This window comes from Cyphomyrmex costatus, unplaced genomic scaffold (assembly GCF_001594065.2).
Source record: "Cyphomyrmex costatus isolate MS0001 unplaced genomic scaffold, Ccosl1.0 scaffold20, whole genome shotgun sequence".
Lineage (NCBI taxonomy): Eukaryota > Metazoa > Arthropoda > Insecta > Hymenoptera > Formicidae > Cyphomyrmex > Cyphomyrmex costatus.
Window position 1 is genome coordinate 571,427 of NW_017276039.1, and position 15,667 is coordinate 587,093.

A 15,667-nucleotide genomic window follows, 5' to 3' on the forward strand; every position below is an offset into this window, starting at 1 on the left:
CTTTAAGATGTCTATTTTTAGCTTTGATTCGTCTAATTTGGTTGCGAACATATCTATTATTAGACAAAAAAACGCCGAAAATAATGACGAGACTGTAAACACATTCCTGGTATATGTCAAAAACCGGACAAACATTTCTAACGACGCAAAGAGAATTTAGGATACATTCATAATAACATGTGAATGTTTCTCGTTGCTATGTCATCGTCGCGTTAATTTTAACTTTAATTAATTGTATATATATATAAAATTAGATATATGTATATAGAGTATATTTAAATGATAAAAATATACACATAAACAAATATATATATGTATATATATTACGCCTGTGTGATTCTGTATAATAAATATAAGTCCTTAAATAGTGATACGTCATATGAGCACAAATAAAACTTCATGTGACTTTAAGCGATTGGAACGCATATTTTTTCCATTATCTATTAATCATTCAAATAATCTAGACACAGGTGTGTAGGAGTAAATAGCGCGGTCTCTATAAATACGGAATTCTTGGCAGCTGGCGCTAATAAGCGAGTTGTAATTAACGTGCAAACTACTTTCTGTATCTTTACAGACAGTAACACATGAAAAATTTGTAAGCATAAAACGCATGAAATACTTGAAACAGAGATTACAAAGACAATATTGTTGTCTGACGAAATCCAAAAACACGTTTGCATTTTATGAAATACCTATACGATCACTGTGAAATTTATAATCAAATAATATTTTCGAGAGTGTGGCGTGCGGCTTATTTTTAAGCCGCGATTAGAAAAGAGACTGCAATTTAATGACGTATGGCTCTCTTTTTCAGATGATGCATCGGCAGCAGAGCACCCAGTCATCATCCAACGACGAATTCGCGATGTATCCATCGGCCGCCTATCATTCCTCGTGTTCGACGCTACTCACGTCGACGTCGTCGTCGTCGAGGTCGTCGTCCGCGAGGTCGTCGTGTCCGTTACTGATGTCCGTCCTCACGTGGTCGCTGACGTTACTGTTGATCTCGTCCTGCATCGGCCTGGGCGCGGACGCCGCCAGCCTTAGCGGCCATCCTCTGGGCAAAAGGTCGTTCTTCGACATCCAGTGTAAGGGCGTGTACGACAAGAGCATCTTCGCCCGTCTGGACCGCATCTGCGAAGACTGCTACAACCTCTTCCGGGAACCGCAATTGCACATGCTTTGCAAGTACGTTTAATTATCCACAATGACTAGATACTTTCGCGACCGACAGACCGCGCGTTGCTGCTGTTGCTCCGCGGTGATTTAGAGCGTAAACCGATGGAAGATGAGATATTCTCAATCGTCCGCGATAACGCAATTGATACGAGACGCGATAATCTTGACATAAGGAGGAATTTAAAGTTATGAATTATATCACGGGGTTGCCACGAAACTGGAAATCAAGATATTGTCAGGAAATTTGCAAAATTTTCTGGATAATTAAAACTCTTGGCGTTTGGAATAATTTAAACGGATAAACAACTGGATGCTAATTTCAGTTTGAGACTTTGATAATCCGTTAAGATATTTTAATTTAGTATCTTGATTTTATTCTAAAAATATTTAATATTCACATGGATGTACTCCGAAAAGTTTATACCTTTGCTATTATTTTTTATTTATCATTTAATATTATATTATTTAAAAAATATACAAATAAATATACACATAATAAAAATATATTTAAATATTTAATTAGCAGTTTATTCCTCGAGATCTAATTAATAATTTTCATGTTACGTCATTTGCAATTCGTAAGATCAACTTGAGGGGTGCAGACGCGCGAGCTCGGTTTTTTTTTAATCATAAACAAAAGCTCCACGATCTCGGAGAATTCAAATTAGTAAATACATATTTTACGCTTAATCGAGGGATTCTACGCGGAAACAGACGCGATGGAGAAAAATTGGATGTAAGTCTCGTAGAAGTGATTTCTCCTTATGCATAATATACGAGCTTCATCTCGCGAGCTGAGACGGGATCTCTGGCAAAAATATCGCGGGGAGAAACCAGCCAAAGAAAAATCTATCGAGTTCTGACACGCGGTGAGACAATTTCGTAAATGACTTCCGCCGTGTGATTTCTACCTTGAAAAATGTCGACGGGGAACAACGGCCAAGGTGGACGTACGTACGAATACGTATACCTTTGTACGTGTACACGTACTTACGGCGCACACGTGCTCTGCTCTCTGGTACCGCCGCACACGCACACGCACGCGTTCACCATACGTCGGCACGCGTATCGAAATGGAATGAGATTTCTCTTCTATTTATAGCTCGTGTGAGCGAATACCAACGCACATCCGCTGCTACCTGCCGTTTGTGCCGCGCCGCGTTAAGCCGGCTTAACGGCCGTCTCAAAAGAGATTCTATTATTGACGAGCAAGCGGGATCAACGTGAAAAAGAGACGGGCTGACGAACGGGCTAGCTCGAAATTCCGCACGTAACGGAATGTAGCTAAATTTAGAAAAATTTTCATCCTCTTGTCAAGACGTGAAATAACGAGAAAAGACCACGATGTGTCGAGGTGAATCACAACTTGAAAAATATTGGAGGAATAATGAAATGTTTTCGCTAAATGAAAATATTCTTTCCTCATGTACTTAAAAGTCAGATTGGAAAAATTTTTCTTTTGGAAGCCTAATTTTTTTAAGTTGTGTCACTCATTAAAGTATAAGGGAGGAGCGATATGTTTTATACGATTATTCGCGAGACATTTTTCAGGATTTTCGAGCTACGAGCTGCTGTCTACGAATGTAACTTATGTTAATTGTGATTTAATTGATATGTTCTTTTAACTCTCTACAGGAAGGAATGTTTCACCACGGACTACTTCAAAGGATGCTTAGACGTTCTGCTGCTAACGGACGAGGTCGGAAAGATCCAAATGTGGATCAAGCAACTCCACGGAGCTGATCCTGGGGTTTAGGTAGCCTTTTCTTTTTAGTTTATGATTTCTCCCATTATGTGCCCCTTTTTATGTTCTTTCCGCTTTTCGCAAATATAAAGAACTAACTGTGTCCGCTTGCACTTCCACTATCCTTCCTCGTCTGCTCTCGTCTCGATTATACTTCCATATTCGTCGGAAACATTAAAATTCCGATTTGTTCACGCAATTTTTGCATATAACGATTGTACGTAAACATCTTGTAATATTTGTAATGTTAATAGTTTACGGGAAAATCGACGTGTTTTCGATTACATGATGCAAGTAATATAAAATATTAAGCGTATAAAAATCATAAATATAACATTAAGTGATCGAGTTGTACTTCACCAATCGCAGTGGTGTTTGGATAAAAATTACGTGCAAGTGCTTTAGAAACTGAATAAATGATAATACTTTAATAATGAGTAATTCAATAAATTATTCGCCGATTTAAATAGCAAATGCGTTATCGAATGTGGATGCATTCCATTTGGTGACACAAGTCGATCCAAGTATCGTTCTGTCTTTGTTACTTATGGAATGTCAAGAAAGATAGAATGATACTTTTGTATCAACTTGTAACACTAAAGGAAAAGCACTCTGTGTATTAATGGTTTGTATAGGGGAGATTAAGTTGTGAATAGAAATACGAATAGATATCGGGGTTGATCGAGTTTCTACTTATCCCTTTTTTTTAATATATTTGTTACTCCCGTTGCTATTATTTTCAATTATATTTTCGTTGCATTTTGACACCATCCCCTGGACGAATATCCATCGAATATATTATAGTATCTTCGCACCGAGATAATGAGTATGAGATATTAGGTAATTCTACGCAAGAGAGAAAAAAGAGAAAAAGAAAAAATCTTATACTAGCGAGCAATGCTGCAATAGAAAAAGATAATGTATTGCAATTTATCGTAACAGAAATTATAAAGAACATTATAGTATCTTTTTCGAAAATGTTGGCGAGTATTAAAATAAATTTTGAACAATATGAACAATTAATGAGAGAGATAAATAATTAGTATGACAATTATGTTTATAATTTAATTTGACAAAATGCAGCATCGCGCGCTGGCAACGTAATATACAGCATCATCTCGTACATTCTGACTTCATATTATCACATTCAGAGAAAGAATACTGGTAGCAACTATAAAATTGACACCTATATAAGTTTTATGTAAAATTGACATACATAGTTGAAAAAATTATTTTGTAGTTACTGTAACTATGAAATTATTTAATTATAATATATATTTAATTATGTACATTAATTCTACATATAAAACTTGTAATTGTCACCTTTATAGTTGCAATTACAATGTTTTTGTCTGATTGTGAGTGCACTTTGACGTACCTTTTGACTTTTTGGAGACAACGATTTTTCTCCTCTTTTTGCGAGTCTGCGAACAAATATTTTACATTTTGAATTTTTGCGCCTCGTCAATGTTTTTTCAGGACGATGATTAAGCTGGCAGATTGACGTAGGAATACTTTTTTTTCTAGGTGGCGATGTCTGCGATTTTGCGCTGTTTGACATTTTTGAATATTTTTGTGATTTTTTTTATAATGCGAAACAATTCACGCTCTACTCGTGATTTGATGTAGAGTGCGAAACACAATCGATGCCTTCCCACACGTGTCCCGATGCCTCCCTACGCACTAACAATTACTATCACAGACCTGTTCGCCTAAATGTGCCTATCAATATAAAATGTCGATGCACATAAAATGTTCAAGCTTTCTGTTCGAAGTGCTGCTCGCGAATATCAGAATTGTAAAAAATTTCTATCAGTTTTCAAAATTTATAAATAAAAATGCACCAAATATATATATATATATATATTATTATTGAATCTGTATAAAAATTGTAACTTTTTAAATTTCAAAATTAATGTCAAATTTGGCCATGACGAAAGTTTTTGGATTATTTACGGAACAATTGCGAACAGATCCAGTGAAACGCATCACGTCCGAGTTTTAATGCCATGGTTAATTGATATTCACCAATCAACTAATCGACTTTTCTGTTCTCGATCTTTGTTCCCACTACAGGCAAGACTGCTTCAGTACACAATACTTCACGAGCTGCATCCAAGCGCTGCTGCTTGAGGACGAGAAGGAAAGGTTGCAGGAGATGGTCGAGTACCTAGGTCGCAAGAAGTAAACGGGACATGGTCGGAGCAACGACGCGCCGCACCACGAAGGAGACACATCACTCGGTACACACATCCTCACACACACACACACACACACACACACACACACACACACACATACATGCATGCATTCACACAAGTACACGCATACATATACACATGCAAAGACCAAGAAGGAGATCGATGCAGAACGCGGTCTCGAAAAAGGACTACAAGAAGAACGAAGAGGAGGACTTCGGCGCGACGATCGTCGTTGTTCCGCGAATTTCGAGGAGTCTCGAGTTTTACGAGATTTAATTCGATACCGTTCTTCAACCTGAAGAGGGATGAGTCAGAACGTCGCGTTGGAGAACAGCGAACACGCCGAGCGAACCGCGCGTATCGATCTCCGGATTCCGAAGAAATCGTTAAGATCTCTGTCAGAGTCCGGATAGTTTTTATCTGGAGATGGTAAACGACCTGGAGAACGGTACGGTAGTACTTACGACGTCTACGAAGTTCAGGAAGATTTCGCGGAGGGAAATTCACGGCCACACCCGGAATGTGCGATCAATGCGATTCATCCATCTGCCAACTCGAGACGTGGTTTCGGTGTCCACGTATAATATAGCGAGGGATATCGCGAACATCGTTCTGTTCTAACATCGGCGAGTACTCGCGGTGCGACGAGAGTACGATTGAGAGAATTCGCAGGGAAACCGGAAGAGAGATCCTCTTCGCGGTGAGTCGCGTTGTTGCTTGACACGACGAAGAACGAAGTTACACAATAATATACTAAATAACGAAAGCCACGGGAAGCGAAATGATACGATTGAGCCATACAAGTAAACACACATACACTCACACAGCGAATCTATACGAATTCTAGTCGATAAAATATCTGCGCTCTCGCGCACCACGCCACTCGTTTTTTTTTTTTATTCGATTAATCATTAATTATTAATCGCCATCATTCATCACTATGTAGTAATAACGGTAATCTATATTTTATTATTATATTATTATTATTCGATTATACTTTTAAGTCTTTTTATTATTATCGCCATCCTTCATCCGTTTGTTGTTTAGTTAATGAGCCTTTAGTCGTTTATAGAGAACGTACGCGCGACGGACGAAGAAAGTGTCGGTGGTTAGAATACATCGCGTAACACAGATATATACATATTTAATGTCTTTAGGCATATGGAAAAACAATACAAAATAAACGCGGGAATTTGGCGAATATTTGAAAGAAAAGATTTTTTTATTCGACTAATTTTAAAACAGATAATGAAGAAGAATAGATTGAAGGTCCATCGGTCGCTCAAACCGCGACCGCATTATTAATATTATTAATATTATGTCATAGTAGAATTATTGTTGTTATTATTGCAATTTATATGACGACGTTTTCGCCGAGGTAAACGCATCGGGCGTCACGGTAGAAGAGATGCTGACAATGTCCAACGGTATTCAATTATACGCGAGTCGAATGTATACGTGACAATGGCTGCGTTCAGCAGAGGAATATATTTTTTTTCTAAAAAATTAACACAAAAAAATTAATATTAACACCAACATGGTGTGGATTATACCTCTGGTGTTTATATCAACACCATTATCATGTGGATTTAAAATCTATGGTATTAAATTATGCTGGTGTTAATATTAATATCAACGTAATGAGAATTATATCAATGCCACATGGTAGCCTACATCAATATTTTTTAGAGTAAAGCAGCTTCGAAACTGTTTCTTAATATTAAAATTTTTTAACATGATAGGTCTCGCCCTTAGCTCCTCTCACTGGATCTAAATGCATAAACCGATCGTATTAAAGAATTTTACAGCAAAACTTTCTCTCTCTGCTGAACACAGTCATTCTCAAAAGCTTCGTCACAGACGCAGATAGATGAAGAGGTATCCTGTACTTTATTTGCGAGCGACGTCGCGAGCAACGGAGAGCGTCTTCTTCCGCGCCCGTCCGGCAGACGGAGTCGCGCACGAAACGCGTAGTATTTATTTATTTTTTCACGTTCTTAAGTTATGTATAAGCGACACGTAACGAAGCAAGAGTATTAGCGCGCGTACCTAGCCAAGGAAGCGGTGTCCCCGGGCGTAGCGGAGTAGGACGCGCGTCCTCAAAGCCATAACGTTTAATTGGATAATTGTCTAAGTGTACAATATGCAAAACAATCTTGGGAGAAAATTAGTATGACCAGGTACTATTTATCCTGAAAGAAATCAAGATAGAAAAGAATGGCACACAGTATGAGTCGGTCTCACTAAACGCCAATGAATGGAAAAAATGTCGAAGCAACTCAGCTGAAATGTTAAAATTTGGAAGGTTTTTGTCAATCAGTTTTGTCCACAAAATCTTCAGTTTTAATTAAACTTGTATCAAATTGACGAGATTAAATGAAGTTTATAATCTTTTAATTTTTTATTTCTAGACAGTGGAAAAGATTGTAATTAAACGAAAATTAATATCAACTGGCATTAGTGAAACCGACTCTCAAAGTTTAAAAGTTTGAAATTTCTGAGTCTTTTGATTTTACTAAAAGTAAAATTTCTGAATCTCCTGATTTTCTTCCAATTTCCGGAGGACGCGCCCCACGGAAATCCCGCCGTGCCTTGCGACATCTTGTTTCCATTCTGAGAGAATTATGAATCATTCCAAAATCAGTATTGAAATCATTCCGTCACTGCGATCGTCAGGTATACGGTCTTCGAAAACTCAGACACTTCGAGGCGGAGGCTCAAATTTGTATAATTGCTCCATCATACATTCCACTTATTTTATATTTGCATCTATTTTGCATTCATTTCTTGCACATCGCGAAGAAAAAGGCTGCGTCAACAAATTCGTAATTTTTTTATGTTAAAAGTTTTGACAGGAAGATCGAGAGGCACATATTTACACGGCGCTCAATATGTGTCTAGATAGTCTTGTATCTATTTTGTATTACTTTTTGCTGTCCGATTTTGTTGCGGTTTTTATATTATTTGTTTAAGATATAAAATTTGCAAGTTTGATTCATGCACTCCGAAGTGTTTCCCCCTGAAGCCGGCCTGAATCTCCGAGCATGCGCGTTTTTTTGGCGCATCAGAAAATCAGCGTTTTTATTTATGAAACGTAAAAGCATCGTCCGAATGACGCGCACAGCACACAATTATGTGCAGCAGCATCGACAGGTAGAGTCCTTTAACACTATAATTTTTAATGAAAAACTGAAAAAGTATAGCGCGCACTTCGCGCAGAAAAATACTTATCCTACTTTCGCATGTTTCTCGCAGAAATATTTCTTTCACAATTTTTTATTTGAGAATATTTTATCGTGCCTCGACAGCTGTATTCATATAGATGAATATTATGTTCACTGTAAAGTAATAAGGAATCTCCGGGAGGATGACATATCCTTTACAGAAATCCATTTAATGCTGAAAAGTAGTGATTGATTACATCTCACACAGCATAAGTCTCCAAGGAACGTTCTAAAGACAACCAGAAAACGTTTCTATGTTTTAAGGATATTTCCAAAATGTCTCTTGGATGGTATACTATCGATAAGAATTAACTACTTATTTTCAGTATTAAACACTAAAAAGTATGAGTGTGGATTTAACTTTATGCAGTGTCTATAGAATTCTTATCTGTTGATAACATCAATATATATTTATCAATGAGTTTTAAAGCTGCATTATGGTACTGTTGATATAAACACCCGATATAAGATGGACTTAATATACCATGGATTTTAAATGCACATACTTTATGACGGTGTATATACTTGATATAAACACCAGGGGTTTTGAATTCGCGCTATATTAATATTAACACGACGAGAATTATACAGACGTCGCCTGATCTATATCCACATTTTGCATAGCAAAAACATTGAACTATACAGTGCTCCAAATTATTTCAATTAATTAAGTAAATTTAATCACTACCTTCCAGTAAATGTCCGTAATTTCTGTAAGGGATACACACGCGAACAATTCTCGCGGGACGAAACGTCGTCGACCGATGAAATAGGTATACGAACTCGTTATTGCGAGCGTTAATCCGTCACTTCCCGTTTCACACCTGTCGACGCGAGTCGCAGGCTGCGATTTGATTCTTCGTCGATGTGCGCGGGAAAACACCTGTGCGTGCGCGCATGACTGCGGATACGTTTTTCCGTTCTTCTCATTCTTTCTTTTTGCCATTTATTTTTAGTTCTTTTCCCTTCCGATATGAATGAACTCGACATGTGAGCAGACGACGTGTGTACACTTTTACGCGACACCGTCGACTTTCGCCGGATAGTTTTTGTTCACAATTGCAAACGACGGTAACGAGACACACGCGTGGGATATTTTTATCTGCGCGTACACGCAGGAATAACAGAGAACAGGTGTAATACACGCGTCCGGAAATACGAAGAGGAAAATACTCGTATATATATATATATATAATATACGCATACAGATAAACATTATACGCGACTAAATTCGAGAACGAAGATGAGAAAGGGCTGAGAAATCGTATCCTATCCAATTAAAGTAAAATTATATTATATATACATATAATATGTAATGTGTATACACCGCATTTCGTATATGCATTTCGTGGATGCGTATGACGCGCGATATTGTGTGTATATGGACAGATGTGTACAATGAATACGATTAACGACACGGATATCCAAGTCTATTCTTGTTTTGCGTGAATAAACGGGTGAATCAAAAGCCAATATAACGGATTTGTTAATTTCACCATAAAATCTCGTACGTCCTTCCCTCTTCCCTCCCTTGTAATCGCTCGTTCATTTTCATCATATGTATTTAATTTTTATATGTTTACTTTGCATTTGTCATACATTGAAATGTATTCCATTTAATAATTAATTAAATATATGTGTATGTTTTTTAATTTATTGAAAAAATTATATAAATATATATAATTTTTATTTAATTTTTTCAATTGTAAAATTATACATATATATGTTGAATGTTAAAATTGAGTAAAATTAATTTTTATACTTCAAAAGATTTTTGCTGCTACATATTGAGCTTATCGCAGATTTTAATTCTAATGCGTTGTAAAATTAACATACATCAAAGTTCGACTTACCACAATCTCGTCAACGCCGTGAATTCAATCAGCAATTTCGTTGCTGAAAGCAAAAGCCACTGTTGCCTTAATTGGTACCCACTTTGTTACGTCCTGTATTATTCTCCAAGAAGATTCAGGATTCCGTTGCGCTCTCGAACAATTTTGCCGCCGAAGATTCCCGCGATTACCTGTACGAACTTGGCGCCGTCGCGTTCGCGAGCGCTAACCTCTTCGTACGCGATCACGAACTCGGCTCGCTCTCTCGGACGAGCGCGTGAAGCGGCACGAACGCGCGAATGATAAGATACGATACGGCCGCGATGACGTTACCTCACACACGCGTATGGACAAGCAAACTTAGGGCACTTGTTCGCCCTTAGCGCGAAACAAAAGCATCCGTCAATCAACGCGACTCGTCTCTCTCGCAAGTATGAAAAAACTAATCGCCAATGTAAATCACTTGAAATCAGATCACGTGGTGCGGTTGCGATACGTCACGTGACGTCCCGGAAAGTTTGAATTCCGTCCCGTGTTTCTCGCGAGATTCCTCAACGGAACGAAAAGTCACGGTTACATCAAAATGGCATCAAAATTATTCCTAAATGATTATTTAAGGTCGATGATTCAGTTGATGAGTAGCATAAATTTCGGATGAGGAATTCTTTTATTATTCGAATACACGACTTATATTTTTGTTTATAAATGTTATAAACAGGCGTCTGATATTCGAAGTCCCTAAACGTCGCTTTTCGAGTCACATGTTCGAGGTGTAGTTTTACGTGCGGAAAAAATAAATTATATTAAAATATATTAATATATAAAATATAACATCATATAAGAAAATCTGCAAAATGACAAACATGATAATACGATAATATGATATGCGAGATAATTGTATAAAATATATTATATTCAAATAGAACTTAACTGTACTATAAAAATACGTTTTCTCTTATTCTTCTTATGTAAAAGATAACTTCATATATGAATGCGCTATAATTATAAGTAATGTTAGTAAAGCTTTTACTAAAACGAATTTTCAACGAAACAAACAAAATGACGCACAAAATAGTATATATTACATTCTATGTTAGAGAGAGCGTTTGAATAGTATCTTAGTAAAAACTAAGAATATATTACATATATATATATGTATGTATATATCAAAGCAATATAGCTATAGAATAGCTATAGAACATGTATAGAAATTCATTGATGTTTCGTTGAAAACGTCGACTTTGGTCGCCATACTGCGATATCGATGCCAGATATCGCGAGAATACCATTCAGGTAATCCATCTGTGAAATAAAATACATGAAAAATATACGTATATCTTATAATATACAGATATATATTATACAGATATAGATATTATAGATTTATAAAAATATCGTACATTTTAAAAATAATTTTATCAATTCGGAAGATAATCAACATTTATATATAAAATTTATATAAAATTATTGTATCATACGTATAAAATTGTATATAAAATACTTATACGCATTAATATATTAAACTGATTAATAAAATTACTTCAATAATGGAATATTTTACTATTTTCAAAAGTATTGTTAATTATAAGATCTGCCGACGATCGTTCCATCATTACTTGCCTAATTGTTTAAAAAGAATTCAATGCAAAAGTTTAACAAGAATCCGGTTCACTTCTAATACAAATATGAAATGTTTTGTACTGTGCAGCTAAATTTTCAGATACTTCAACATACCTGATCTTTCTGTATACGCACAAGTAATACTTACACTGGCAATCTCTCCGAATCCCGAAAGCAAAGCAGCAATAGGCTTCGGTGGATCCGTAGGGCTTGAAATTCTGACGTAACCATCCGTGGAGCTTGTTATCAGACATCCATGCGTCAGATGCACCCCCGTTATTCCTTTCGTATGCTCGGTAGAGTAAGATTTCACTAACTCGAAATCGTTCTTTGGATTTAGCACGTGCAATTTCGCAGTGCTGTCACCCACACAAACCCAATCCCGTTGCATGCTCATACACATGGGGAAGGCTTCTCCTGAAATCTAAGAAGTACACCTGTGATATCATAATTGCGCTTTTTTACGCGATGACATCAAAATTACGGTATGAAATTACTGTGATAGACTTCATAGTCCGTCCAGCTCTCTGATCCCAAATGGACACTGTCTTATCCTCGCTGGCGGACAAGATGTATTCCGAGTTCATGGCCAGCTTAATCACAGCCCCGGTGTGCGGTCGATACTGCCTGATCGGCTTATGTCCTGATCTCGAATCGAACACGAATATAGTCCTGCTGTACGAACCGGTTGCAAAGAGGGTCTGCTCTGGACATGACGACACGCATAATAGTGCACCCGGCACGTTCCTGGAATATTTAATTTAGATATTAAAATAATATGCTCAAAATAATAAGATACAACAAATGCGGCAAGTGAACTTTAGAATCGCATTTCCAAATCATTTATCAATAAGCGAGACACAAAATGCCATATCTGCATCTGATAATTTAAAGAGATAGAGAGAGAGGAAAACAATTATTTATATTTCTCCTACAGAAATTACTTATCTTTTTCGCTCGGAGAATTACTTATCTTCTTCTTATCACTAAACAATTAAAAGAAACAGTTTACACGATTAAAAAATAGTTTTACTGAATTGCATTCGAATAATCCGGAGAGAAATAATTATTTTTTCCACAAACAGGAATAATCTTTCAGCTTTTTATCGTAAAAAGATTTTGAAAGAAAGTTTTGCTATTATTTACATTTCGTAAGTTCTCAACTGAACGAGACCGGTGTTGATTAGCATCCATGACTTGACACTCTGATCCCAACTACAACTATAGATCGTGTTATCTATCGCCGTCAGATCCCAGATCCATCCATTATGCGCGGAATCTATGCAGACAGAATTCCCAATTTCATGAGAGGGTAGTTTCTCGTGTGAGGGAAGTTTCCAGTAAACCAGGGTGCGATCTCTCGCACCAGCTATACATGTGGTTCCATCCTGAGAATAAAAATCAACATATCGTTATAAATATGTTAAGAAATAACACAAACATTATAAAGAATTAATACAAAGAATATTAACATAATTTTTGAGCAAATTGTAGAAGCACATTACTTTAGTAAAATTAACATTCAATATATTAAAAATTCAACACAAAAAAGGTTGAATAAAGATCTTTTTTAACATAAGTATAAAATATATTTTTACTATATGTGTATAATTTAATTTTAATATACTACCTACGTGCATCAGTAACAGAGCATCTATTGTGCTGTACTGTGCATTCGCAATTATCAATTTTTCCATGGAATCCCGTTGTTTCCATAGCGCTGTTTGTTTTTCGATCGCAACACATGACAATTTCCAAAACAGTTTGTCAGGTCTCGCTGAAAGGTCACACATGACATATTATATCAAAGAAATATGAGAAAAACTTACTTGTATTATAATATCAAATATAAATAAATACATACACATACAACTTGAATCAAGAACAAATAAACTACAAGCACATTCTTGATTGAGATGATTTCTATTCAAGTTCTTACTTTATGCATATCAGATTATTGCAGTAAACAGAGCTGCTCAAACTGGTTTGACTTCTTATAAACGAGAAACGTAATGTAATATAATATTTTTTGTAAAACATACAATTGCTTAAAGATTTATAAGACAAACAAAAATGAAATGCAAAACGAAATAAAATCTAACGCGATATAAACAACTGATATATGTACAACCTACATATGCATGCACAAGTTCGAACAGCGCTGGCGTGGAATATAGACTGTGTTTCATTTATTTACAATATGAGTGGTCGTGCAAGGCGTAATGTGCTATCAATTTGAGCTAACCAGGACGCAAGAGTGGGTAGCTAGCATCCGGCCATGTATGGTTAATTCGTGCTTTCCACAATGAATCATCCTTTAAAATTAGGTAGAACTGTCTGCACACTAGGCTCAAACCATGTACTAATGTCGACGCCTCTAAGAAGGAGCATATATGCAGGAATATCTGAAATGTAGGACAATAAAAAAATTAAATGCACAATCAAACAGATGATGCTGCGGTCGGAAAGAATGAGAGAGAAAGTCGATATCGTCGCTTTACCCCATTTAAACACACTTAACTCCATCGAAAAGCGACTACTGACGAAATAATAGCGGTGATTTAAAAACAAAAAAAAATTTTGCGCGCGCGAAAAAATTTCTTCGTTCTTTTTTTTTTGTACAAACCTCGACCGGGAGATCCAGCAGTGACAGTTGTTCATCATCCTCGCCGTCGTGCGAGCAGCTTGCATTTTCGTCATCCATTTTTCCTCGGACCGTGCGAATCTGAATATTTTCATTCGATCTGCTCGAGACTAACGGAACGATTCAACAAAGACTGAGCGCGTTTTAAACGGGGGTGTTTACGATGTCTAATCTGTCGTGTTTTCAAACGATAGCGATCACCTGCTATCGAGTTCCTTATACAGCTAATTGTAAGAATACATCGCTGTATAGTGTACATAGTACACGAGCGACACCACTTATACAGGGTGTCGCAAAAGAAATGCATGTATCTCGATCGATCTATATTCGATTTATCTCTTTTCGAGAAAATTAACTTTTTGTTCATTTATTAATAATTAATTAACTTTTATTCATCGAAGATAAATTCTTCTTATGAAACTGTGAAGTGAAGGATTCCAACAACGAGAATTTCAGCAAATAAAAGAATTAATAAATATAAGTTTTATATGATAATAATAATGTTCAAATTATGGTTATAAAATAGATTCCAATTTTTAGAGATTTCATTTATTATAAATAATGAATATATTAAATGTTGCAACAAATAAAATATAATTTTTTCAACAACAAAAATATACTATATTCGTATTATTTATGTTACAACTATTTATTGTTAAATAACAACTGTTCACATGGCTTTGCAATATAAAAATTGTGGATGTTTCACTATAAAAATATATTATGTAGTTTGCTAAGTATATGTTAAATACATTTACATTTAGAAATTGTAAATGCATAGATGTATTACACAAATTTTTTAATGTAAATAAATGCAAAAGCTGATATAATAAAAAATTAAACAATGTTTAAATGAGGTATTGGAACTCCAAGATTCCTTTGCTTCTTAGTCATGAATTGAACATTTAAAAAATGTGCTAAAATAGTTATTAAAATCAAAACAAAGAATTTTTGGAATTAAACTGGCCAATTTAATTCCAAAAAAATTCTTAAACTTCTATCGTTTAAAATACAATTATATGTAACAAGAATTGGTAGACATTTTATTTCGAAATCAGCCAAAATTTTTTCTTTATCTGCAAAAACTAATCAAATATGTTCTATTTCAATCAATAGAAATTGTGAATTTCTGTTACTGTATACATATTTATACACATTTCATTAATTAAAATATTTAGTTTTTCTGAAGAATTAAAAAAATTTATTAATAGCTTAAATAA

General features: G+C 35.7%; 2 protein-coding genes across 2 annotated transcripts; one reads left to right on the plus strand and one right to left on the minus strand.

Moving 5' to 3' along the window:
* Nucleotides 1-817: 817 nt before the first annotated feature.
* Nucleotides 818-2,938, plus strand: ITP (ion transport peptide). Its single transcript, XM_018539011.1, has 2 exons — nucleotides 818-1,191; nucleotides 2,818-2,938. Exons 1-2 carry the CDS (start codon nucleotides 818-820, stop codon nucleotides 2,936-2,938), a joined length of 495 nt encoding a protein of 164 aa, XP_018394513.1.
* Nucleotides 2,939-11,292: 8,354 nt separating this feature from the next.
* On the minus strand, nucleotides 11,293-14,803 carry LOC108773261 (F-box/WD repeat-containing protein 9). The gene is made up of 7 exons (XM_018539013.1): nucleotides 14,430-14,803; nucleotides 14,049-14,208; nucleotides 13,438-13,580; nucleotides 12,950-13,191; nucleotides 12,301-12,550; nucleotides 11,952-12,227; nucleotides 11,293-11,485 (listed from the first exon to the last, which is right to left on the minus strand). Exons 1-7 carry the CDS (start codon nucleotides 14,505-14,507, stop codon nucleotides 11,396-11,398), a joined length of 1,239 nt encoding a protein of 412 aa, XP_018394515.1. The 5' UTR covers nucleotides 14,508-14,803; the 3' UTR covers nucleotides 11,293-11,395.
* Nucleotides 14,804-15,667: the final 864 nt, after the last annotated feature.

What these genes read in the sequence shown, in the direction of transcription:
- ITP (XM_018539011.1), top strand. Translation starts at nt 818, where the DNA reads ATGATGCATCGGCAGCAGAGCACCCAGTCATCATCCAACGACGAATTC. An exon ending in CAATTGCACATGCTTTGCAA is followed by an intron (nt 1,192 to 2,817) that starts GTACGTTTAATT and finishes AACTCTCTACAG; the next exon opens with GAAGGAATGTTTCACCACGG.
- LOC108773261 (XM_018539013.1), bottom strand. Translation starts at nt 14,507, where the DNA reads ATGGATGACGAAAATGCAAGCTGCTCGCACGACGGCGAGGATGATGAA. An exon ending in ATGCTCTGTTACTGATGCAC is followed by an intron (nt 13,192 to 13,437) that starts GTAGGTAGTATA and finishes TTTTATTCTCAG; the next exon opens with GATGGAACCACATGTATAGC. An exon ending in GGACTATGAAGTCTATCACA is followed by an intron (nt 12,228 to 12,300) that starts GTAATTTCATAC and finishes TGTACTTCTTAG; the next exon opens with ATTTCAGGAGAAGCCTTCCC.